This window comes from Coloeus monedula (assembly GCF_965178545.1).
Source record: "Coloeus monedula genome assembly, chromosome: 9".
Taxonomy (NCBI): domain Eukaryota; kingdom Metazoa; phylum Chordata; class Aves; order Passeriformes; family Corvidae; genus Coloeus; species Coloeus monedula.
Window position 1 is genome coordinate 10,413,182 of NC_138789.1, and position 27,181 is coordinate 10,440,362.

A 27,181-nucleotide genomic window follows, 5' to 3' on the forward strand; every position below is an offset into this window, starting at 1 on the left:
GACTTTCACCAGTTGCTTAGGAGGATTTCATCAGCCTCACCATCTTGGCTGGGTGCTCTAGAACACACTCCCACCAGGATAGAGGTGAGCTACTCTAGCTCACATTGAAAGACACCTGAAGGAATACTTTTTTCTGTTGTTTGTGGTATTTGCTGTTGAAGCATTAGCTCAGAAGATTCCCTGCTTTTTCCCATTTTTGCTGCAATAATAAAATCATATGAATGTTGATTAGACTATATAAACTGTCTCTTGTTCTAGAAGCCAATACTATTCATGAACATAAATATACTAGGACAACAAGAACAAACAAAAATGGGGCAGGGAAAAATTCAAGAAAAACCAAATCTTGTTATGTGTACTGATTCCAGGTCATAAATGAGCATAAAACAAAGAAAAATTAGCAGTTGTTGGATTTTTTTTTAATATGGAAAATTTTAAAATTAGGACTTCAAAAACAAGCAAAGTTCTTTCTTGGGAAAAGGCATAAACCCTCTCAGATCCTACCAAAAGCTAGGAAGGGAATCAAAAGACTGTCCTAAAACAATAATATTAAAAAAACCTCAAAACCAAACAAAGCAAAAACCCACCTTGAAATCATAAAAGCTGCAAAACATACAAAAGTGACAGGACTCATCAAATCACAGTATTTTAGCATATATGAAGAGTGAGAGAAAATTTCCTGTCCAAAACCAACCAGTTGTATTTGCAGAGGTAAATCAGATGTAGTCTCCTCTTCTGCCTGCAGATGCCATTACTGGATCAAATTAAATCTTAACTGCAGCTTGCTGTTTTCCTTCACCTAGAATTTTCAAGCAAGACTAGGAGAGTTTATTTATCCTTATTTTCTAAGACTGATACACATTTTTTAAAAAGCATAGCGAGACTGCACTTTCCTCTAAAAGCTCATTTAGAACACATCTCAATAAAGACAGGCTAACATTGGGTACTCTCAGAATCATCATGCCTTTTTATTAATGCAATACTGTTTTCAAAATAAAGTATGGAACTGCAGAAATACCTATTTCTTATTCATTTCTTAAAGTGACTTCTATTGTAAAGAGAATGTATTTCATTGGTTAGATTTTTCTTAGTTTTACAGTTTCAAATTAAACTAGGGTACAGCACCATTTTAAATTAAAACAAAGCCCCCTTCCTTTTATATTAGTCATTAAAACCCATGGGTCAAGTACCTATCGTTCTAATTACTTTTTATCTGAAAGCTAACTGAAGAATATTTTCCTGAAGGAAGAAGAAAAGACACTAAAGGAAACAATCAACCAAAGAAAAAAAAATTTAAAAAAGAAAATAAAAAAAGCAACCCCAAGAAAACCCCCACACCAACCCACAAACCATGGATTACATCAATACATACAACAAAGTCAAGTCATCATGACTCTAGAAAACAATGCATCCCCATCAGGTGTCTAAACATTCCTTCATGACAATTCCCACCCCTCCCATGTGTTCCTGACTGTTCACTCACACTTTCTTTCAGTGTCAGAGCTGAAGGCTGTAGATTTGAGAACCCCATAGCCTTTGGAGACCAAATTTAGTGCTTTTAGCAGAAGAATTACTTTAGCTACTACAGTGACTAAGTTTCAGCCCAAACCATAAAAGTTCCATCTGTAAAAGTTGTGTGTGAATTGTTCTACTGGTACCTGTGGCTGTAGCTGAAGAAATAGTAGCTAGAAAACACTAGCCAAAAAGAGGCAGCACACATACTGAGTTGTGTAACACATCAAAGCCAACATGAGCCTCCACTTCAGAGTCAGAAGCTCACAGTTGTTGCTCCAGTCTTGTAGCCATGAGTGATTTTTATGTGTAGGTGCTAGTGAAGTGTGAAGGAGTAAGTGAAAGTACTGTGGGAACAGTTACCTGCTAGAAGTAAACATCTTAATTCCATTAATAACAGTTAATGAAAGGTGTTTTAATAAATATTGGTTGTGATAGATAGATAGATGGCATAGATAATTTATAGGAACACTAGCCTATAGTTACAAATATCCCTTACCTTATGGTATATTACATCCATAGATTACTGGGGCCTCAGCTAGGCATGTTGATGTGTTAATGCAGCACGTTGTGAGAGCACAGGCCCACTGATGATGTATGGGCACTGTATAGATTGTGAGAATGAAGCACTTCAATGATGTATAACTGTAACAAGGGCACCAAGCTGAAGAAAACACTAGCAGAAGTAGGTTTTGTCAGCATCTTACTCTAAAACAACTCATTAACAATGGGAATGAGAGGGATTGATTAACGGCTGGTTAGCACAGAGAAAAGAAAAAAGCAAACAAAAAACAGCAAAAAACCCTCAAAACAACAAACCTCAACTGTGCAGAAGGAAGTTATTGACACATTTTCACTCATCCTGCAAAAACTAAATTTCATTATTAAGTTGGCCCTTCCAATACCTCAGTTAAAAGTCTATCCAAAACCCATTAGTTTGCATGGTCAGTTCCTGAGTTTCCAAAAGGCTAAAAACTGAAATTCATTTTGAGCTTCAAGTTTGTGAAAAACTTGGTGTTCAGTTATAGAAAGAAAAAAAAAAAAAAAACAAAACAAACAAAAAAAATCTCGTAACAATGCACAGAACTAAAAATCTCAATGTGTTTTCTGAGCAATGCTTCTCATTAAATACAAGAACAAAAGCTAACATGATTAATCACATGAGCAGATGGAATATTAGTAACACCTGAATATTACTGAATGTAATTTTGCAATGAATACTTTACATAACACCATAATCTTAACTAGGAGATATTGAAAGGGATTGACTGTTCTAGCATTAATTAGTTCATGAGCACTCAGTCTATAGCTGTGTGCTGTTAATTGAGGAAAGTTAATGTGTCTTGATAAAGAAACATAGGTAAAGAAATTTTATGGTTTGTTTCACTTTTGAGCTACAGAAAACACCTCTTACTAATATTTCATATTTTGACACTACAGTATTTTGAGCAAGAAAACAATACTCTGTGACAAAGGAAGGTCTCAAAATCAACTGAAGAAAATCAACAAGGAATTTACACTTGAAGTTCTAAAAATCAGTGATCAGTTACATGATGTAGTTTTACTCTTTACATTTCCCATGCTTAGATACACAATGCAGAAGAACCAGTTAAGTTTTTAAAACTTCAGCCAAATACAAAATAATATATTTACACAAGTAGAAATATATCGGGCTTCTCTTCATTTTTAAAGCATAAAAATCTGAACAACTGAATATACTTTCTTAACCCTTGAGCAAACTTGCAAAGGCCTTTACAGTAGGAAAGCAATTAAGCATCACACCTCATGTAAGAAGGAAATTATTAGCAGCAAGAAAAAGTGCTGAGTATTTTGGGTGCCAGGGCTGCACTGCTAGACATTTTTTGACAAAGTATTACAGTGTACTAGTCTTTAGGAAATACATACGTGGGTAACTGGATCAGCACAATTACCTTCCCCATTTCCTCTACATCACAAAAGCACAAAATCACTGAATAACAGCATCAATTATAACTACAGTGTGAAAGCTTTCAAAAGAAAATGATTGATTTCTACTGTAGTCTTTCCACATAAAACAGTTCCAAGAGTCTGACATGTCCTCAAAGACTGAAATTCTCAAGATGTTGAACATCTTCCCTCAGAAGGCGAGATGGCAGCTATGAATATCCACCTTGGAAGCTGTGCTGATTTCGGCTTAGGTAGGGTTAATTTTTTTCAAGGTAGCTTATACAGGACAATAGTTTGGATTTGTGCTAAACACAATGATGATAAAATCGAGATTTTTTTTTTTATTGCTGAGCAGAATTTACAAAGAGCCAAGGCCTTTTCTGCTTCTCATACTGCCATGCTGGTGAGGAGGCTGGGGGTGCTTGGGAAGTGAGGGGGACACAGCTGGGACATTCCAGACCATGTGACATCGTGCTCAGCACACAGAGGGGAAGAAGGAAGGGGGGAACATTCTGAGTGACAGCATTTGCCTTCCCAAGTAGCCATTAGACGTGATGGAGCCCTGTTCCCTGGGGATGGCTGAATACCTACCTGCCCACAGGAAGCAGTGAATTGATTTTCTTGTTTTGTTTGGCCTGTGTGCACAATTTTTGATTTCCCTATTAAACTGTCTTTATCTCAGCCCCTGATTTTTCTCACTTTTACCCTTCCAATTGTCTCCCCAGTCCCACCAGGAGGCAGTGAGCATGCAGCTGTGTGGGGCTGTTACCAGTTGGGGTTAAACCACAGCAGCCCTCTTTGGCACCCAATGTAGGGCTCAAAGGGTTTCAGATAACAACAGATCTGATTGGAATGTGTTAGATGGAATTTACAGCCTTTGTGGCTCTTTGGCTGCTTTGGGCAGACTCCTGTGCTTGCCCTGGGCTTGATGCTTTACAGTTCATTAGTGTAGTGCTCATCAGTGGCTGCTTTTTGCTTTCCCTGCTGTTGTGTTGCTGATCCCCTCACTCTGCAGTGCCTGGGAACATTTTGAGGACAGCAGTGGTGACGAACAGAGACTGGCACATAGCCAGGGCATCACTGCTGTTTCTGTGCTGCTGTACTGGACACTCCAGAACCCCAGCGTGAACACAACTCAGAGAGAGTGGGACCTGTGGATGGATCCATGTGGGAGCAGATATCCACCTGCAGCCCATGGAGGATCCCACACTGGAACAGCAGGATACCTGAAGGAGGCTGTGACCCCAGGGAAAGCCTATGATGGAATAGGCTCCTGGCAGGGACCTGTGGACCCGTGGAGAAAGGAGACCATGCTAGAACAGGTTTGTTGGCAGGACTTTTAACTCCATGAGGGATGCATGCAGGCTGTTCCTTAAGGACTGCACCCTGTGGAAAGGGCCTACACTGGAGCAGTTCATGAGGAACTGCAGTCTGTGAGAAGGACCCACGACCCCCATGATGAAGCAAGGGAGGACATGCTCCAGGCATGGGACCAGAGAATCCCCTGCAGCCCATGGGGAATACCATGGGAAGCAGTAAATTAATTCCTTGTTCTGCTTTGCTTGTGAGTGTGGCTTTTGCTCTTCTTATTAAACTGTCTATAGCTCAAGCCAGGAATTATCTCCCTTTTACCCATCTGATTCTCCTCCACTGGTGGAGGAGTGAGGGAATGGCTGTGTGGTGCTCAGTTTCCAGCTGGGCTTAAACCACAACAGAAGTGTTAATGTCTATGAAAAAACCTTATGTTTTACTGTATAAATTGCTCAGCACTGTTGTGAGAAAATTGTGCTTAGTCCAGGCCTTCTAAAACCCATGCAAATTAATTTCCATCCTTCCTGTTAACTCCAGCCAGCAGACTAAAAGTAAGATGTTAAACAATGATAGAAAGAACACGGAAGTAATGGATTGGGAAGCTCTCTACAGCCTGGGATAATTTATATATTATTCAGGAAGCGATATGCCTCTATTCCAGTATGAATAGTGGTTAAAGTGATTTGAGCAATCAAAAGCTAACTCACTAGCAATGAACCCAACACAAACTTACTTCAGATCATGTTGAAGAACAGCATCATTGTGATACTTTAAGTCCAGATTCTTCAATGAACTAAAAACCACTTAAAAAAGCATTCATCAAATAAGGTTGTAAAGTACTTTTACTATCTCTCATTGTCCTTCTCTACATAAATAAATACAAAGTTTTTGCTCTGTTTAAAAAAAGGCATAAAAAACTACTTTCAAGTTGCAATAGCATTACCAGATCATAATGCAGCTGAGGTGAAGCAAAAATTCAAAAAAATTAAATTATTTCTTATAAACCTAGGTAGTAACACACTTCTATTAAAACAGAAGAAATTCTATTTTGAAGTTTAACAGCCTCTTAAGGAATGTATTTTTTCTTTGGTGAAATATAGGGTACTTATCCTCATACAATCATGGCATTTACTTTCACATCACTCACTCACTAATAATATTAGCAATAAATTTTAGCTTTTTGTGGTATGTTACAATAGGAAAGAATTCTCTTTAATTTCTTGATAATAACATTTTACACCCATTCTATCCTACCAGGTGAAGGCTCTGGAGTCTGTGTGCATTCTGGAATCCCATTCCATTTCCAAGAAAATTCTACTTGACCTGTTTCAACCTGTCCTCCTCGAGCCTCAGTAGTTTCATTACAAATAGTTTGAGATTGCAGTGATGGCTGTCCTTGTTCAAGTTCAAAATTCAGAATAAGGGAATCAACCAGAGAGTCCAATTCATCCAGGTTCATAAAAGGCACATGCATTTTCTGGATAGGGTTGTTCACAGAAGACAAGGTAAATAAACTGAAATAGTTGTTAAAATATCCAGCTATGACAGAAATATTTTCTGCAAAGCTCCTGAGAGGGCTGGTGTTTCTGTATAATCCTATGAAAAACAGAAACAAGAAGAATCAAAGGCAGCATTTTGCAAAGAGAGACCAAATAGCCCTCTCCTTGGCTTTGCAAGTCTCCTGTAGCCCATAGGTTACAGGTGGTAACTCAGCTAAATACCTTGCAACATGGAAGAAACAATTTGACAGACTTCAGTTAGGCACTGCTCCAATTCCAAATATTTCACAGCAATCTTAGTGCTTTTCTTTATTTCTCGATACAGAGATTCTTCTTCTGGCAACTGAGATCCTGTTTCTTTCTGTATTAATAAAGAGCAGTTTAAAGAGAACCAAATACATCAAAGTATATTAACTACTAAACATGCCTATTATGGTTTCAGTCACATAGATCAAGCCAATACTAAAACAAAATCAAATTGATATCATGTCACAGAAGTGAGATAGCACTGAAAAGAAGTGCACATTGTTAACACGGTTAGGAAAAGAAGAAAAAAGCAAGTGACATTAAAATCCAGGAAATGCTTGGCTCTTAGATCAAATCATCTATCCTGGCTTTAATTCAAAATACCAGTAATTATGGTCATAATCTATGGCAGCAGTTATAAAACAGTTACACAAGCATTGCTGAACTTTCAGCTTAAAAAGAAAGCACAACAGGTAGTTAGGCTGTTCATGATGAGCACAAAAAGGAAGATATAAGTGCCTCGAGAAATTCTTTATCCTAAGTAAAATTAAAGAGCTTTGAGTGGAAATACAGCAGCAAGGAAAGTTAGCATTCCAATCACAGGAATGATGCTTGATAGGAAGTGTTATCATGCAATCGTAAATATACAGTATGTACATATATATATATACACACACTCCTCTTCTTAGATAAATGCATCCTTAAAATTTAAATAGCAGACTCAAAGCACACATTTTCTGAAACATTTCTCTTACCTTTCTGCAGTAAGACATGTTACTTTCAAGGAATCTGGCTAATGCCACCACATTATCCTTTATTCGGTTTTGAATCTACAAAGAAACTTTTAATTATATTGTACACTTTATTCAAGTCAAAGTACATTAAAAGGATAAGAACGAACACTGACATACTAAAGAGAGAAATATCCAAAGCAGAAGTAACATTTTCTGCAACTTAACATGCAATTTTTCAAAGAAAACATTAACTGGTAGAAAACATTAATTACATCTGCAAGGTTTTAAACCCCTCACTATGGGAGGATCAAATGAACATATTTAAGTATTCGCTAAAGAAAGGTTGTCCTGTAATTTTGTATCACTGCCATTCTAAGCAGCAGGGGTAGCTCTGGTGTTTTCTTTCCAACTTCACATTACTTGCATCAGAGACAAACCTTTACAGAAGTCCTGCAGACACTTAAGAATCTGCTGCAAGCAAACAGCATTATTCAGAAAGCAGAGTGCTCAGTTCCTTTTGCTCGAAACATGAAGTATTTGGGAGCTAAGCAAACACATTGAAATAAAATATTTTCAATGGTTTCACTACTGTCTGTAGGATTAAGAATGACAACAGTGAAAACCAGAGTAGGCAGAAAGTTTTGCCTTCCTTCAGAGGAACAATTGATCACTCAGAAGATTCCAGTCCTTCCTGAGTATTTTCTTGGAATTCAGCCAGGCTCTCTGTCAAAAGGGCTTACCCACTAAGAAAATGGTGTATGTCCAAGGGGCACCCTAACTTGCCAACTAGAAGTTTCAGCCACAGAAATGTTTTTTAACTATGGTGCTTATACTTTATTCTCTATTTTGTATAACTCCCTATAGTATCATCTTCATGATTTAAAATAGAAGCACAAAAAACAAAACATGATCAAGTGTCTACAAGATATAGTAGTAGTTTATAACCTTAATTTCATCTCACCTCATTTTGTGGACATTGTTTCACAAGTTCTTTCTGTACCATTCTTGCTTTCTCCTGTACAGCATCAATGAGACACTCCAGACCTGAGCCTACTCCATCATAAATGGCAAGTACAAATTCCTTTTAAAACAAAGGTTCAAAATGCAATGATTAAAGAATCTGATGCGGCCTTGAGTTAAAACAGATTTTCTGTAGTAGGCTAGAAACAATTTTGAGCTAATTATTCAGTGCAGGTCTCTTCAGTCACATGTCTTCCTTGAACTACAGAACTTCAGTCAGATTTCTGTAAATTCAATGTGGCACTTAAAGCACAGATTACCAAAATATAAATAGTGAATTTCAGTGAGACAGATAGACTTGTATAATTCAGTGCAGGTACAAACCTAAAGGCACCATACACTACTTTCTCTTCATAGGTTTAAGTTATGCAGATTTAAAGGATGTGGCTTTTAAGGAAAAAAAAATGTTAAGGTTATTAATACATCTATTTTCACTATAAATATGAAGTATTTAGATAAACTCTAAATTTACTTAATTCAGTTGATGAAGTTGTTATATGTAACAATTTGCTTCTGACTACAGTTACTCATAGCAAGTGTGACCTCAACATCAAAATTACTATTCATAATCAGTATTTCTAAGAAACATTTTTCACCTGCAGACTAGAGGCAGGAATGTTGTTCTCTTCAGGGAATGAAATATCAGCTGTTGTGACTACTGCCAAGTGTCCTGTGTATTTCATTGTTTGTTTTACTGTTTGGTTTACTTTGCTCCATGCTTCTGCTACCATCGAGGATATATCTGAAGAACACCCCTGGGAAACAAAGGCACATCATTCACTGATGCCAGAAAGCACCTCTGGTCAAAGAACATATACTTGCTATACAGCAAGAGTTTGTAGCACACAATGCTCAGGCATTTTCAGCTTTACATCTTCCTGCTTCCAATGGCTTATCTATCACAGCTAAAAATTCATGCCTTGCAACCACAAAACAACAATACCATTATACTACACAGTTAAAAAAAAAAACAACTTCACAAGGCTATGGCATGAACAAAAGTAATATTCACTGGCCACTGGTTTATAAGTTTCTAAACTGCAGCACTTCAAAGTCTAAATTATCATTTGCTCTTATCACTGTGTGTTTTATTCTACCATTTTATGAGTAAGAACCAATGCTTCTGTCAGGGGCTGGGCACAGGAAGATCTGCATTACTCTCCACTAGCACATATAACTACCAGCTTCGCCAGAAAAAAATGCAACCTTGGCCATTTATCTTCCCTAGGTGTGTTGATTTGTCATTACACACGCTGGACATTTAAGTGTTTTTAGCAAGCCAGTAATAAATACTGCATTAATGCAAAGAAGTTCTCTACACACAGATGAACTCTTTAATATGCTTTACCTGTAACAGCAACTGCAAATAACCTCCCAAGTTCTTTATTTCCTGTTTCATTTCTTCATCAACTTTTATAGATCCAGGACACTTTTGGACATTATTAAGCCAGAGTTTACTTATAAGCACAATCTGGTCAAAAGCAGAGATAATTCTGATGCTGTAGGACTGAGCAGCACGATCAAGAGAGAAAACTACAAGAGAAAGAGATCTATCAGATCCATCTCCTTTGCAAATGAACATTGGAATGTTAATTCTTGTGGCTGACAAACACATGAATGCTTGTGCATCTGAATGACAAGTCATTAGTAATGTTTGAAACGCTATGAAAATGACACTTACAGTTCTCCTGACATTCTTCATCTTGCTGTTCATAGGCTTTTGAAATGGCAGATGCTCCAGAAAAAATTATAAACAAATTAGTTAGGAGACTATCTGCTATGCTCTTTCCTCCTTCGTGATTCTGTTCCAGTAAATCTAAAGCTGAACTTATAGATTCTTTGCAAATTCCAGGAAGAAACAATTCAGAAAAGCTTGGGCATATGCTGGACTTGTTCAGTGAACCTGTATGAGGTAAAAGCAAAACATACATGCAAGAAACTCTTCATAGGAGTGAGCAGTCAGTGTGTCTTTGTAATGACTTTTATATAGACACTCACTCAAGGCACTAATTCATAAAAAAAACCTGTACCACGTTCTAAATAGTTTATAAATTCAGTTAGTACAAAGACAAATTCCATAGTGAAATTCTTTAACATGAATACATTTGTGTCAACAATCAAATGTACAGAGAGAAATAGAAAATAAAATCCAGCCAATCTAAAATAACTGAACGTACACAAATATTTGGAAGACTAAAGTATTCGATATTTCAGAAAAAAAAAGGTTTGTAAAACCCAGCCAAAAGCTTGGGGAAGCCTCAGTAACTGAATGAATAGCAACAACACAAGCAAATGAAGTGTCCATATTACTGTATCAGGATTCAGCCTCTTTCTCCAGTTACCCCGCATAGTTAAGCAGAGTAATGTTTTAGGTAAATTTCTTAAATTAGTGCTGATCAGGAAGTTTTTGCCCTAACAAAGGATAACCAAATATACAGACACCCCTACTGTTAACAGCTTGACATTATGAATTTGAAGGTATCATAAACCGGACATTTTTAAGTTTGCTTTCCAACCACAGTGGTCTTTCTAAACAACTATTAGAAGCACCTATGTTTTATGCATGTAGTCGGTTTGAATTGTCAGTATGAAATGAAAGGTGTTCTGCCATATAGCAAGTACCTGATATATAGGAAGTCTGTTTATTCTGAATAGATTGCAATTTTATCTCAGACAAACATCCAGAAATTCTCTTGTTCTTCATGAAGCTTCTACTTCTAAGAAAGGATGATAAAATAAAAACATGAAAAACCTTGAAAAGAAAATAATTTCTCCTCGTCAAGCATTTCCATGATGAGCTACAGCTTGCAAAAGTGTGCAAGACAGTTATAAATATTGTTATAAGGCTAAAACTTCAAATACAAGGTCCCAGACCATATGCAATTTACTCCTTCAAAACAATGCTTTGATAGTATAGAAGTGGGAAGGAAACATTAAAAACTACACATTTCACTCTGCACTGATGATACATAGATGACCCATGATTTGGAAAGCTCTACACACAACTTTTGATCCTTTTTTTTGTCCATGAGGAAATCCAAGAGAATGAGTGAATACAAGATAAGAGTCATCAGATGACACAGTGTATGAGAGTGGAAAAAAAGCATATTTAGATAATTACACAAGTTTTTGCTTTAAGTGTAGAAGAGTAGCTACAAATTACTTGTACCTTCTTCTGGAAAGCGAGGAAACTGAGCTGTCTGAAAGATCAGGTTCCCACTCGTCAGCAGGATCATAAAACACATCAACAACGGCTTTATTTCTATCATTACTCTGAAAAAATAAAGAAAACACAGGGGAGGAGGAGGGTTAAACAGAAAAAAGTGATAAAGTAGTCAACATATGGATAAGTAGAAGATAATAATGAAAACTCAAGTGATACCTTTAGAAAACTAAATTTTCATTTAGAACCTAAAACAATTGAACAACCGAAAGACTCACAAAGCAGTCCTTGTTTTACTGCTTCTTACTCTCTACACAAAGGGACCCAAATAAAGCCATTTTCTTCCACTGTACTCTTTTTGTCTAATGGACAAGTGCATATGCATGTTTTTACTAAAAAGTAGTCACGTGTCTTGCTGTTTAATATCACATAAAACTCAAAAAACCACAAGATTTTCCTTCTGTATGCATTATCAAAATCTTATCTTTGACAAAAAATAACTGATTATTGGTGGTTATTCTTCAATTGCTACTGACCTCATAGAGTTCTTTCATTGCTGCTAGTTTACACTCAAATTTCTCTAGGCTCCAAAAAGTTGTTATTCCCAGTTTGATATTATGAACCTGCACCTGAATAGAGGACACTGTTCCTGTTTTATCATCAATTTTGTCATGCCTAAGAATTGGAGAAAGTTAAAAAAAAAGAAGACAAAAAAATCAAGACAAAACACATATTCATATTGCAAAAATAAAAAAGGTACTAGTAGGTAGACTAAAATGAAGACTAAAAATGGGGCACAAAAATTTCTTGAGACATTATGCATCTCACATGCTTTAGGACCACTTTGATATGTGAACCGAAGTAAGATGGACATAGGCATCAGAAAATTCACCTCCAAAGCCCACTTAATTCAAAGTTAATGGTCTATAGCTTACCTTTAAAGTTTTGATCTAAAATTCAAATTAGAAATTCCCATTTCAAAGTAACAAGGCTCAACTACACACTTAGCTAACGCTAGCTTGGAAAATTCATTTATCGTGTTCAATTGCACAAGACTGTTAAAAGAAACACCAACAGCTCACTGCACATCCAGAATCCACCCTCAAATATATACATAAATATATATATAAATAAATATGTAAATATTTATAATGTGTAAATACACATATAAATATTATATATCCATTACATATACACCTTATAATTAAGTAACTCAGATACTGACCTGCAGAAAACAGTGTTTTTCCCTAATTCATTACTAATGGCGTTAGCCTCTTTAATCATCACAGACAGCTTCAGAGACTTCCAGTTCAGTGGAACTAATAAAGAATATAGAAGATACTGATTTAGTGAACCAAACAATGTGATGGAACAACTTTAGGGTTAAAAAAGATTAAGCAGAAAAAAACCCGCAACCCAGAAGCACAAACGTAATTTACCCAACAATAGTTCCAATAATTTCCAATACATTGGGAAAAACCCTCCTGGGCAAGATAACCCTTTTAAACAGTTGGGTAAAAGGTATTTCAGAAACAGAGGCATAAGACCAGACACTATATTATTATTATTAATCCAAGGCAGGAAACTGAACAAAATGAATTCTGTTACTCCAGTTTCCCCAATGAGTTAATGCCTGACCAGTGGAGACAGAGAGGGAAGGACTCTTAAGTAATTGCGATAAATACAGACTACATGTATGTCCACCTAACCACCCTGAGTGTGATTAAACAGAACTTCTAACACAGTCCAATACATATAGATGATGAATGCAAAAGTTTGTAACAACCAGAAGGCTCTTCTTGTTCAGGATCACTAGAGAAGTGTTAGTGGAACAGAAAAAGTTCCTGTATCAGCACCCATTGCCCATGCCCACTGAGCAAAAGAAAAGCCAGCATTGCCTTTGCAACATTATGCATATACATACCCATCATTGGTTTATTCCCACTTCTGTGATTCTTCTGAAGGCTGTGTATTTCCTCTGCAATCTTCTGCTTCTCAGCTTCCAGAGCTTCCACTATCTTTGCATGACGAATAGTATGGTCTTCTAGAGCCTGGGGGAAAATGGGCAGTGATTAAAAAAAAACAAAAAAAAACAAACCTAAAACTCTTATTGCTGTTTGTTGAAGCTAAATTTTTTGTTCCTGCCATTTTAAAGACTAACAAAATTAATTTTATACTGGACATCTGCTATACTGATATAAAATAATTAATTTTCAAACTGACAGTTTTCTGGGTTTGCTAACATATTGCAATGCTCAAAAAAATACTGGAATTAAAAAGGAACATCTTTTTTAAAAACTTGCATTTGTTGCAGCAGTCAGATATATATATGAACACCAGCCAAAGACTCAGTCATTACTTACATTAATGTCTGAAGTTATAACTTTTGCCAAAGGCAACGGTTGCTAAATTTTGGTGCAAGAACAAAACCATCCACATTATTTAAGAAATAAGGTCAGCATTAGTCAATCCCCAACATTAATACGTTACCATAGTCAGGTTGCAAACAAAACATCAGGTCTTATGCATAAAATCACACAGAAGTACTTTAAATCATTTCCTTTACAATAACTGATTCTTAAAAAACAAACAACAAAAAAAGGCCCCCAAACAAACCACAGCTTATTGCCTAAAAACATTTTTTTTTCCAATTACCTGCTTGGTGGCTAAGGTCTCCATTTCTAAACGCTTCTTATTGAAGTGGAGTTCTAGCTCAAGGCTTTTCTTTGCCTTCTCCAGCTCCTGTATTTTAGTTGTGGCTTTTTGGTTATTCAGTTCTTGGATTTGCTTCTTACGAGATTCTTCTCTCTAGTATCAAAAGGGAGACATGGGAAAAGGAATACTGCTTCTACAGCATTTCTGACCCACCCCTCAGGCAGATATTCAACACATTTAAAACTTGCAGCCTCTGTGACCTACACAGCCCAACATCAGCAATGGTTATATCCCCAGTCCAGAAGCATCACCTTAGGTCTTCTATAGAGTATGTATGATATAAGATACATCATTTTTGTTTTACCATGTTTTACATATTCTGTGCCAACTCATGCATGTTGTAACCGTATTGAAAAAAACAACTACAAAGTAGCATGCAAGCTTGAAAAGAAAAAAAATCTGTGTTAATTAATCCAGTATAGTGATTTAAAAGCCTCATGCAATAAGGTAGATACTGTAGGTATTTTTCTTTGCTTACAAGTTACAATCCCTGGAATAACTCTGAAGAGAATAACCACTTCACAACTTCTTGTGTTACTAAGGCTGACTTTTTTTTTAAAGAATGAGGCTTTGCATTCCCTACAATGCTGCTATAATATGCAAGAGAAAAAGAAAACCAAAACCAAAAACACACAAACAAACCAACTCCAACCAAGCACCAAACAAACATATATCACACATACTAGTTTCTGGTTTACTTTATTGATATATTTTATGTAATGATGCAATGGCAACCTACCACTTCTGCTTCCAGGGATTTTATTTTGCTTTCATACGCTTCTTTTTGTGAGGTCAGTTCTTGTTGAACCATCTCTTTTGCTATTTGGACACTTTGCATCATTTCCTCCTTGGCTTTGAGTCGTGCCTCTTCAATTTCTGATTCAAGCCTACAAGAGTCATACATTTAGATTGCTGCTGTTTATCTCTTATAAGCTGCATAAAGATTATAAGCTTTTTTTCTGTCATGAGGGTTTTTTTCAAAGGTTTTTTTCAAACAAAACAACTCTCATATTTTGCATGTTTTTGAGTTCATGGACAAAATGTAGACACTTCCAATGTAAATATGGAAGACATTCCAGAATTTCAAAGTCCACTCAAGTTCCATTTTTATTTTATTACATCACTGTTCACAGATTTAAAGACTGCAATAGAAACTCGCTAAATCACATTAAGATGCAAAATTAAATTTTAAATCAATGAGACTTACAGTTTAATAACTCCCTATAATGAAGTAAGTACAAATAACACTTCACTGTTTCTCAAACTCTCCACCATCACAGAAGACTCAGGTAATTACTTTGCGTTCTTTTCATTTTCCTAAGGGATTTACTTTTCAGACTTTAAATCTCTTTAAAACATCAAAAGTCATTTTCAGACTCATCATATGCTTGGAGAGAAAATAATTAAAGAGATACACTACTCTGAGACCCCCTGGAGCTCAGTGTTTCTTTAATAGTGGTCTACATTCTTGGTACCTGGATTAGCTTGTGGTGATTGAACCTTAGAGGTATACATCATTTCAGCTGTGACTGTGACTTCCATTATAAATGGAGTTGCTATTTTCCAACTACCCCCATTGTGAAATAATTAATAATCTTCAGTTATTTCTAAAACTAACTGCATGGTTGAATTAGCAACTGAGCTTAGTTTCAGAACAAGAAGAATCAATACTTACTGTGTTCGCTGTGCAATAAGCAGCTCATTCTTTGCAAATTCAAAATCTTTTGGACCATCATGCAAACATGTAGTCCCACAAGAAGGTGTTTTAACTTTCTGAACCTCTGCTGGATGATTAAACCTGAAATAATGGTCTCCCCCAAGGATTACTCGATCACCCTATTGGGAAAAAAAAATCCTCCTAAAACTTTTAGATTTATAAGAAAATTTTCAGTGTTTACAACATGCAGATGAAGCTAGAAATCAAAGAGAAATAGACAAATATTTATGGTTACAGAGCATTCTCAGAAAACTTGCAGTCTGAAGTTGAAATACTAACAAAGCAAAGAAACCCACACATGCAAAAATTACTATTATCAAATCAATTACTTACATGATGCAGAACTGTTGGGTCCAAAATGCACTTCCCATTTACGTATGTCTTGGCTTCTCTAAGTGGAATAATACTTACTTTGCCAGCAGTATTTTTTATAACACTGAAAACAAGAAACATTTACAGTATCAGTAGCTCACAATTGCAAGTGATGTTTCTTAATAAACTAAAATTCAGGCTTTAGATAGTGTTCTGTTATTGTTTTTCTGTGTATCGTCTTCATACTACGTAGGTACAACACAATTAATGAACAACAACCTATATTTTGGTAGAGAACCTATATTTATATCTAAGAATCCACCGCTAAAAAATTACTACAATATCCTGCCATCTGCGCATTTATTTGATAATGTGGCTTTCATGTTTTTAATAACTGATTAGTTACGTTTCTTACAGCATTTTTTTAGGGATCAATTGCATAAAATGCACTTTGAGCAATATTTCTGCAGTACAGTCAAGTTGCTGTCTATTTTTATTAAAGTAAGAACTGTCAAGGCATTTCACTTTCCACTGAACTAAATGTAACATTTATCTATCACGCAGCATCATTTGATCAGGACTGATTCATGCAGAAATGCTGCAGAAGAAAACTTTGCTACATGAATGAAATGAACAAAAATTAAACTACCTTGGTTAACAGATTTCTAGAGGGAACAGAAGGTAGTTGCCTTAATCATTGAGCAGTACAAAAAATATCCCTACATAGTATTTTCTTGGCTAGAAAACTATAGTTTGCTACTGCCAGAAGGAAGAGTGACTCCAGAAGAAAGGGAAGAGCGAGAAGAAACTTAAAGTACAAATAAAGAACACTACAAACCAGTGGTCATCAGCAATCAGCACTCCGGAAAGCTGGATATCATGTTTTGAATTTGGTGTACACCTTCCAACTGTAGTTTCTCCTTCTTTGATCATATATAACAGCACCTCAGAAAGCTGAGGATCTTCATTGAGATTGACAAGGTTTGGTAAATGATTGTCCATTTTGAATGCAATTCCAGCTTTCTAGATAAAAAAGAGCTCTGCCTTAAAAAACAATTTATTTTATGCATTCAAGTATCATATTAAATTTTTCTAAGAAGCCATAGCAATCTGTTAAAAGAAGAGCATTAAGGAAACCAAATCTTACAGCTACTCTCATTCTTCTGCAAGGTTTGCTGAGGTTATATTTTCTGTACTATGTCCTACAGAAAAAAAATGTACCTGCAATTCTTTTATATCTTCCAATTTCCTTTTCTCTGCTTGCTCAAGTTTTTCTTTCCAGGCCCTTAATATACAGAGAAAATAACAAAATATATTAGGAGGAAAATTACAGCGTATAAATTTTACCATTTCCATTTTAAATTAAGACATTAATGAGTGCCTAACCTTTGCATTTCTGCCATGTTCCTCTCCTGCTGGTGCAGTTCTACCCTCAGAGATGTTATTTCCTGCAAATAACGCCTGTATTTTTCATGATCAGTGTTCAGAGCACTTTTCTGAGCTGCCTTCAGTTTTTCAATTTCAGCTTTTAATTCTACATTAGACAAACCAGACAAACAGTACATGTAAAAAATGAAGGCAAAATACACTTCAGTACAATAGTACAAAATTCATCCTGTTATTTAATTAAAAACCAAACACTTTTCTCTATTTCTAGTTCTCAAGTGTAGCCTAAGATATCACCTATATTTAGGGGAAAAAAAAGCTCACAAAGAACAATAATATTAAAAAGAAGAAGTTGTATTAGTCTAATTGACAAGCAGTCAATCAACACCACAGATTATTAGTAGTAAGAACTCTTATAAGAAATAAGCTAAACACACATGAAATGAAAACCCTGAAAGACTGCAGATGTCAATCTCACCTCTGATTAGTTTGACATTTACATCTTCATTTACTTTAGCAATGTTGATAATTGAACAAGCCTGTTTCGCATAGCGAAGGGTGCTGAGTGTCTCCTCCGTGCTGCTGGCAGCTGGGCTCACTGTGGCAATCATGGTCGTTTGGGAATTCCCACCAAGACTTTCCTTTAACAACCTTCATCAGACAGGAGAACAGCAATCAATCCCTGGCCCTCACACTGACAGAAAAATTCAAAACTTCCCAAGTGGAACAGATTAAATACAAAATACCCAGCGTGTTGCTACTTATTTGAGAGAGACTGTTAGCTACTTAAAACACAAACCAAGCTCCTGTTTGGTCTATATCTGATGCAACAGGCTGATATCTTCCCTCCACAGGTCATTTGAGAGAGAGCGAGAGAAAGGATGGGAAGTGATGCCTCATGAAGAGATGAGAAAACCACAATCTCAGAAAGCCTCTATTTCTATATAAAAAACTCTGAAATATACATACCAAGTAAGGACAGATTCCCGGTAAGGAATGAACATTTTCCTTCCATTTTGAGACTGTTTAGAGAGCGCAGAAATAACCCTTCCAAGGGTCAACAGTGATTTATTGATACTCACACCTTCCTACACAAAGCAAAAATAAATATATTTATAATAAAGTTGCAGCTTCTTTTGTGATGTTATCAACTGTACTGTTGATTAATTATGTTTGTTCAATGTATGCTACAGATGTACCACATTAAATGTCACCAATTAGTACAAGATCAATAAGATGCAAGAGCATCTTTATTTGGATCTTCATTTGGAAAGAACAAAGGCTGCCTTTAAAATAAGTAGTGTTAAGAACCATCAAACTTACAAAGAGAGCTTGAAATAAAGTCTCTTATTAGAAAAATCTATTTCATTAGATGCCCCCAAAAAGGGGAAAGCCTCAGCTCCATGTGATATTCGATTCATGATTTCCAAAGTCACACAAACAGCTTCCTCTCACTCCTCCTGCAGGATCATTAGACCTGCATAACATGGGGAAAGGTGTTCTAAGCAAGATCTGCCACATTGCACAGTCCAAACAGCTTCTTCAGGCCACTCACCCTCACTAGCAAAATGTGATGTAATACTGACAAGCATAAGGGCTACATATATCCTTTTATAGCTACAGTTCCTGCCCAAAAGTTAGGTGAACATGCTTTGGAGTTTAAGGGTATTCTTAGGAGTCAAACCTTTTCCACAGATTTCCATTCTTGATTTACCTTCAGCCTTTCTCCAGTGGTCTGAGCTTTTGTACAGCACTCACTGCCAGCTAGATCAATTAGATTTATGTGACTGGTAAGCCTACGATCACACTGTTTTTCATTCACAAATTCTACCTGGAAAGAAAGGGAAATGCTGGCATTCAAACCAAAATAAAAAGCCTGAGGACAAGCAGAAATCTAACAAGCTGTTCACATTAAATACATAAAAATTTCATGCTTCCATTTAACTTTTAACTTTTGATAGGATACCTTGTGTACATCCCTTGAAGGAGACTAAGCTCAGACTTATAACCATAGTATCAGTTGATTGTGGCTGAATAACTGCATAAGCATAAACTGCAAACACAACAGATTACCAAACTAGGAGTTTGGGTCTGAAGTTTGATGACTGCAGTCAATCCAATTGCAGTTATCCAATAAACATGCAAATCAGTAAGCTGTTACTGACTTAGACCAATGAAGATCAGTTAAGGAGTCGGTGGAAAAAGTTATGATAGAGAAAAATCAATAATCTAGTGGTGAGAATGGCAAGGGGAAGAAGAAAGGAGAAAATCCAGGAAGCTGGGACAAAAAAATAAACCAATCAAGAACAAAAAACTCCCAAACCAACAAGTCATTTGTCAATGGAGAAAACTGACAATCTGTAGACTCCTTAGGAGCTCTACCTATTCCATTTCTGTCTTCAGGCTCACATCACTAAGTCAGGTTTTGTCTTTTAAGCATCTGCAACTCAGATGAGGAGTTGTAGTCCCTATATCCTGGAGACACCTGGGGAAGAGGCATCCTGAAGCAAGAAAACATTTATTCAGTGAAGTGTGTTGAAACTGAGCAGAAATTGCATCTCCTACCATTGCCCCAGTTTGTTGCCTGCAGGAACTCAGCACAGCCACGCACCTCGCACAGCCTAACCTTCTAAAAAGCTAAGATGTGTTGGCAGCCATGTGAAATTCAATCTGGCCTCAATTAGGATTCCTGTTACATCTCAAAAGTCACACTGAGAAGCTTGGAACTACTCCTAGATCTGTCAGCCTAGACATATTTATACTGCTGCTATAAATATACTTAGCACAAAGACATCAGAATCTACTCAAAGCATGTAAAATAAAACAAGTTTTGCTGTGTAGAAAGCCATGTTAAAATGCCCTGTGCTTTACTCAAAGCTCTTCAGGTATATTCTCACAACTTTCTAGGCAGCACACAAAAGAACTTTTTACTACCAGATTTGAACAGATATAAAAAAATCCCAGCAATACCTTGGTTTGTGTCAGGACAAGGGTGAAGACAGAATGAGATCTAGAGCTCTTGTCATTCATTACTGTAGCAGCTGTTGCTCTCTGCTTATTTCCTAGTTCAAGCCAACTCTGTAGGAGACAAAAGTCAGAATGTGAAACCAAACCCTGCTATGGATGGTTAGCTGAATATTTAAATGTTTGCAAATACAGTTAGTAACACAAATTATGACTGTAAGAGAGGAATTGGAAGTTAAACTTTAGAAATAACCATGTGTACAGTGACACTTGATGGTACAAATCTACTCGGCTCCATTATACAAGACTAGTCTTCATCACACTTTTACAGAATCAGCTGAAATATCATAGACTACTGGACAGTCTGTTAAGGATTTGCTTCCCATCCATGGAATTTATTTTTCAGCAGTAAGCAGAAAAGGAGCAGGCAGAAATATTTGCATCCCCTTTTGGTAACTAAATATCTCTTACCTGAATATCAGAGTAAGAACGGACAACATTCCTAGAATGGGGGGGAAAAAGAAAAGTTTGGATTCAGACAGTTTTCTTTCTATAGATTTCCCTGCTACCTGAGTTCTGAAACATTTACCCAGTTACAAACAGAAAACAAATACACAATGAAAGCTTCACTTGTCTTGAGACTTCCACACATTTTTTTGCTAAGGCAATAAAGACAATATATAAAGCTAATCATGCATTTTTCTAAAACTACGTAACACTGGGATCTTGCTTAATTTACTGGTGAGTACACAAGTTTTCATGGACCATCAAGATAATCATCACACTCTTTCAGGATTACACCACACATCTATTAAGATAAGTACAGTTAAGACTTACACTGTCAGGCCTTCCACATATGGTCCTAAAACTGGATGTTCTCTTACACGAAGCTGATGAGAATAATTTCAAAATAAAATTTATTAGGAGTGTAGTAGTTAAATCTAGCACTCAGGAATATCTTAAATTAAAAAAAAAAAAATTCTGCAATATAAAACTATTATGTTTCTAAGTAGCTTACCCCAAAATCACCGGCAAAACTCAGAGTGAAAGCATTCCTGCTTTAGATGAGAGAGTAGAGCCTCAACTTCTTTGTGACAAACCCACCTAGGTCCCAAGCTTAGGTTAAATGACTTATTTCAACAGCAAGTTGAATGTTGCATATCATCTTTATCATAAACTAATACTCAGTTTACACACAAGTGGCCTGGATAGTGTTCAATGTCAAAGCATAGGAAGTACTTTTCTTTGATAAATCAGTCATGATAAATTCCTTCCCTACATACACTACTTCAGACAAATTTCATTAATTTATGGTTTTACATATTCTAATACACAAACACTAAAAACTAGCTAAACTAGTTTAACTAGTGATCCTTAACTAGTTAATCAGGCCAATCTTGTTTCTCTTCCACCTCTTCCAGCTCCTTGAGAGACAACCAGTCAACAAAAAAAGAAAACTCCATCTAAATTACAGGACTATAACTCAAATCATATTGTACTGAAGATTCTTATTACAGCCTGGAGATTTAGATATATACTATCCTAGAAGGATTTTTATAAAGGCTGATAAGATCATCTTCATTTTGCAGATAAGGGAAGATTTTAAATATTTTGATAGATTCTACTAAATCATTTTGTTTCTATTTCAGCATTGCTTAGCATTTCTCCAGTGCCAAGCATTTTGCTTTAAGTCATGTGGTAATATTTTTATTTGGTTTTTTTACTTGAATCCCATTGTTCACAACTAATGTACTTAGACAAAAAACAATGATCACTTGTCATTTGTGCATTTTTGTTTCAGAATAAATGCCACTACTTGGAGGTTATGCAGATACTTGATTCTGTGAGCAACTTACTTGTTGTTTCTTCTGTCCATTTTCAGCTTTAAAGACAAGCAAATCATGAATTTTCTCATTGTATACTTCATAGAAGCTCATTTCAAGATGATACAAGACCTAATAAAATTAATAGTTATTAATATAGTCCACAAAACACATTGATCATCCTTTACTTCAAAAATTAACTTAAACTGCCAGATCCTGATTTTCAATGTTATAAACATTTGTGCTGAAGGGACTTTCCAAGAGAAATGATAGCATGAAATAATTTGGGGTGGAAGGGACCCTTAAAGGTTATTTACTGTAACCTCACTGCTAAGATCAAAAATACAATTCATTGGAATTCCATCCATAGATATTCCTAGATGGAAGCTATAAAGCACTAAAAAAAAAAGTACATTATCAACTTCAGAAGTTTCAGCGTTGGGTTTTTAGTACACAAAACCATAGTTTTGTTTGCACCTGCACTCATCTCTTTCCTTTAGGTATTGTGCTTCTACAGCACGGTATTTGTCACAGGGAACACATGGATTGATGTTGTCAACATCCTGACTGGAACAGAATGACGTAATGGGAAGGTAAACTTTGATTCTGCCTACAACAATTTAAAAAAACCAAAAGCACCACAACAACACTGCCATGAAAACACATCTTTTTCCTCTGAAGGCATCTGGGTTGTCTTTCTGCTTTCAAATAAAATGGAATTTTCTTTAAGAGACAAGGAAGACTGCAGCAAAACCCCTAAAGCACTGGAATCAGAAAGACAAGACTCAAGACAATTCACTGCCACGGAATCACTTACAATGCAAAAGCAAAGGAATAAAAAAAGCTCTGGATTTTTTAGAAGTTTTACTTTATAAACAAACTCAGCAATAAATAACTTTCTTAAATTCCTCAGTGTCTATCAAATCTGCTTTAGGGTTAGAATATTACATGTTCACAGGTATTAGGATTCAAAGTCTAGAATTCAAATATAAAGCAGTAAAGAAATTTGGAATACTTAAAAATGGAAAAGTTTGCCCGAATAAGATTAACTGAATGTTAAGGTCTATTGAACTGCAAGTCAGTCATTACAGACGGAACCAACCACACAGAGAAAAAAATACAAAGAAAGTGGGGGTAGTTATTTTTTGTTTCAGCTAGAATACTAGAATTGGAATATTATTACAATGTATTTTGCTTTGATACGTGATGTTTAATGATAAATTCATATTTTTGAGCTTTATTTTACTGCCTCCACTGAAAGTAGGGAGCTCACAGGGATTTTGTTTTGCCTTTCCCTATATAAATCTCATACTGCAAGGCATACAATATAGAGGAAACAATCCTAGTCTAGCGATGCAAGAAAAATATCATGCCCATATTTTCTTCTCACATTACTGCCATTAAGGAAGCAAAACAATGTTGATTTTGACTGTTTAGGGAACCCCTTGAATCAGAGCTATGAATAGAAATAAGACTTGAATCAGCAAAAAAATATGAACACTAATAGATGGATCAGCACTAAGGTATCGGTTTCCTCATATTCCAATGTAAAGTCAATGACATAAGCATATCACCTGTTCCTTGTCCATTTGTGCTATTTGATTGAAAAGATCTTCACAGAGTCTTGGAATTATTCCTCGGTCTTCATCAAATCCCATCATCCTGCAGTTACAAAAATCCTGCTGGTTTAGCTTTGTAACTCTCCATAGATAGTTTTAATGTTAACTGTACAGCTCTAAAGCTGCCATGCCATACACTTCTAAATTATACAACAAAAAGCAACAGAAATAAACCTGATCTAAATTGGTGCTTGTCTAAGTGTGGAGTTGGACAAGATGATATTCAGAGGTATTTTCTATTTCATTGATTGAGAAATGGGTTGAAAACCCAAGTAAAATAAAGACTCTACAGCAGCTGAAAAATATGTTGCACTATAAACACTAAACCTATAGATGTTTAATATCTTAACATGCCTGCATTTTATATTCTCTGCAGACTTCCAATGTAACCTAAGCCCATCTCCAGCTCTGGTGCAGTTTTTCCCTGTTGAGTTCTGCCACAGCAGAACACCAGTGCATTGGACTAATCCACCTACAGTCTAGAGACACACACGGCTGCATAGCAGAAATTTGTTGTGTAAACTTGACCAGAGGACCCTGATACTAATTTCAGCCTTGTTCAAAACACAAAGGGGTGAAGGTAAGTCATTAAGTGAAAGAAAAAAATCCCAACAAAAACCCAACAAACCTACAGATAGGATAACAATTGCAATTCAGAGTTCTCTTTCTTTTAGGCCAAGGTAAAAACAACAGCGTAAGTAAAAACTGAGTTCATCCACTTAAAAGAGAACTTACTTCTGTGTAAATTCTGTATTTATTGTAAATTGAACTGAAACATTTCTGATCCTCAACTACCTTTATTAAAAGTCTATAGTACTGATAGGAATTATAAAACTCATAAACTAATTTTAATAGATGCATGTTTGGAAACCAAACAGCTCACTAAGCATTCTATTTCAAAATATAAGTAAGATACACACAGGTGGCCATAAACCCTAAAAATGTTACTTATCTGGGATTATTTTTTGCAAAGATTTGATTTCAAATAAGCAGTGCCACAAACATCTGGCTTTATTTGAAGTTCTGAAGCTTAAGGACCATAATTATAATGATCTCTTAAATGTCTTCTCCAAAAAACATGTTATATTTTACTATGTCGCTTCATGCACAAAATAGCAAACAGTGGTGAAAAACAGCATTGGAAGAGTTTGAGAAGCTTTCTGCAATGATAAAGGTTTTCTGAAACTGAAAAGTTTTTATTTTCTTCATTAAAAGTAGAAAGAAGTCAGGGTCAGATACAGAAACATATTCCAAAGGTAACTTTTGCTTAACTGCTATAAATATTGGTTTAATTATTTTTAAAATACACACTAACATTTTGACACAATTCAATCACACTGAAATCTGTTCCATACAATCTCTTTCATGACTTAACACTCCATAACAATTGGCTCCTATGGAATTTTAACTATTATTATTAGCAACTTACGTGTACGATTTTCCAGAGCCAGTCTGCCCATAAGCAAAAAGACAAGCGTTGTATCCCTCAAAAGCTCTTTCAAGGAGTGGCTGTGCCAAAGTCTGATAAATCATTGCCTGACTTGCAAAATTAGGATGACCCTTGTCAAAAGACCAGAACGAGAAGTCGTAACTGAAGCTGTAAACTTGGTTTGTGGATGGATTTCGTACAGTTGTCTCTGAACCACTCATGGAGATTACAGGGAATGAGTTTTCAGTTTTCTCTCTGAATGGAAAGTGCGGAAAATAAAAAAAATATAAGCTACATGCTTTGAGTTACTAATTTCAATCTACTGCCTAATGGAAAATAAAAAGATCAGTGATCATTGCTAAAAATACCTGTTTGAGGAAAGGTATTAAGGATCAAAATACTTCTGTTAATGAATATGTAAAAAATAGACCAAACACCTATAAAGTCAATTCAGTGTCTTAATAAAATCTTTATCTTGGTGTTGCATGAAGTATAATACATACTTGGAAGTTATCTGATATCCTTATTGAGTCAATGTTTAAATAACTCAAAAAGTACAAAGTAGAAATCAACATACACTGTTAGCACCAGAAATAAGTCCAGGATACAAACCTGTTATTGAAGGGCCGCACCCGTGCAGCTACAATCACTTTGCTGTTTTTCACTTTGAAAACACCTTCCCCAGTGCTGCTGCTCTCAGCTAAAGTTCCTGTGTTCACTTTTGTTTCTGAACCTGTACTCACAGGAAGAGAGCTGGAGACACTAGGGAGTTTTTTGGCTAAAATTTGCAGATGAGGTGTTCGTTCATTTGAGGTTGGCTTGGGAGCTGGTTGATCTTGAGAAGTGCTGTTCATTGGTGTCAGTGTAAATCTTTCTGTTGAAACTTTTGCTGGTGTCCTTGGTCTTTCCAAGCTGCTATGTTTTATCATCAAGTGCTGTACCCTTTGCTTTCCCGCTAGCTTATTTATATTGCCTTTTTCATTCGGTTGTTCTCCTGATAGCCCATTAGTACATTTTGAGGTAACTAACTGTTCTGATTTAGGAACTTCATTTTGAAACTTTGTGTCAGCAGTGCTTGTCTTATCTTTTATGCGCTTGGAAACAGCATTTTCACAGACACAACCAACTAAACCAAAGGAATCCTTGCTGTTCAGGTTATGCTGCAACTTGGTACTTGACTGATTCTCAGTTAACTTCAAGTTTGGTTTAACACCATCTGTACCCTTAATATTCTGTGGAAGTGTAACCTTGCCATTTCTTTGCACATCAAAGTCATCATTTTCTTTTCTAGGCACAATATTCTGATTAATTTTACTCCTCTCTGTGGACCCAGTCCTCACACGCCTCCGCAAAGTAAGTCTTTTCTCTGTTTGTAGCTCTTCTGTGCCCTGTGTTGTGTCACTACCAGACACTGATTTTTTGCTTGTTCCAGTTCTCCTCTGGAGTGTTAATCTGCCTTCAAGTTTAAAAGTAGTTGATGCATCACTCACTTTTTCACAAGCTGAAATCACATAGGTCCTATTTACTTCCTCAGTCTTATTCTCAGGACACGAAGGCAGACTATCCTTTTCTCCCAACACCTGTGACCTCAGCTGCTGCCCAGATGCTTTGCTGCTGCCCAGGGTATTGTGCGAGGAAGCCTTCCGCAAAGTGGCCATGCATCGTGTCCCAGCGGGGCTCCTGGCAGGAACTGTGTAAATAGGCATCTTGTCTTCCAGCAAATGAAAACCCAAATGTTAACAAGTACAGCACCTTTCCTAAAGGATTATTTCTAGTTGCTGCTTCATGAGGAATCTGGGGAGACA

General features: G+C 36.2%; 1 protein-coding gene across 1 annotated transcript; it reads right to left on the minus strand.

The window, feature by feature from the left end:
• Positions 1–5,983: 5,983 nt before the first annotated feature.
• KIF14 (kinesin family member 14) lies at positions 5,984–27,082 on the minus strand (the record flags this gene model as incomplete). The annotated part of the gene is made up of 29 exons (XM_082287625.1): positions 5,984–6,345; positions 6,471–6,609; positions 7,250–7,324; positions 8,190–8,309; positions 8,845–9,003; positions 9,597–9,781; positions 9,930–10,151; positions 10,871–10,965; positions 11,418–11,521; positions 11,948–12,086; positions 12,637–12,730; positions 13,336–13,462; positions 14,067–14,219; positions 14,866–15,013; positions 15,802–15,962; positions 16,177–16,279; positions 16,994–17,178; positions 17,377–17,440; positions 17,542–17,689; positions 18,020–18,192; positions 18,511–18,629; positions 19,256–19,372; positions 20,512–20,619; positions 20,977–21,007; positions 21,343–21,395; positions 22,362–22,460; positions 23,903–23,990; positions 25,377–25,631; positions 25,989–27,082. 29 exons carry the CDS (start codon positions 27,080–27,082, stop codon positions 5,984–5,986), a joined length of 4,920 nt encoding a protein of 1,639 aa, XP_082143751.1.
• Between the last annotated feature and the right edge of the window lie 99 nt (positions 27,083–27,181).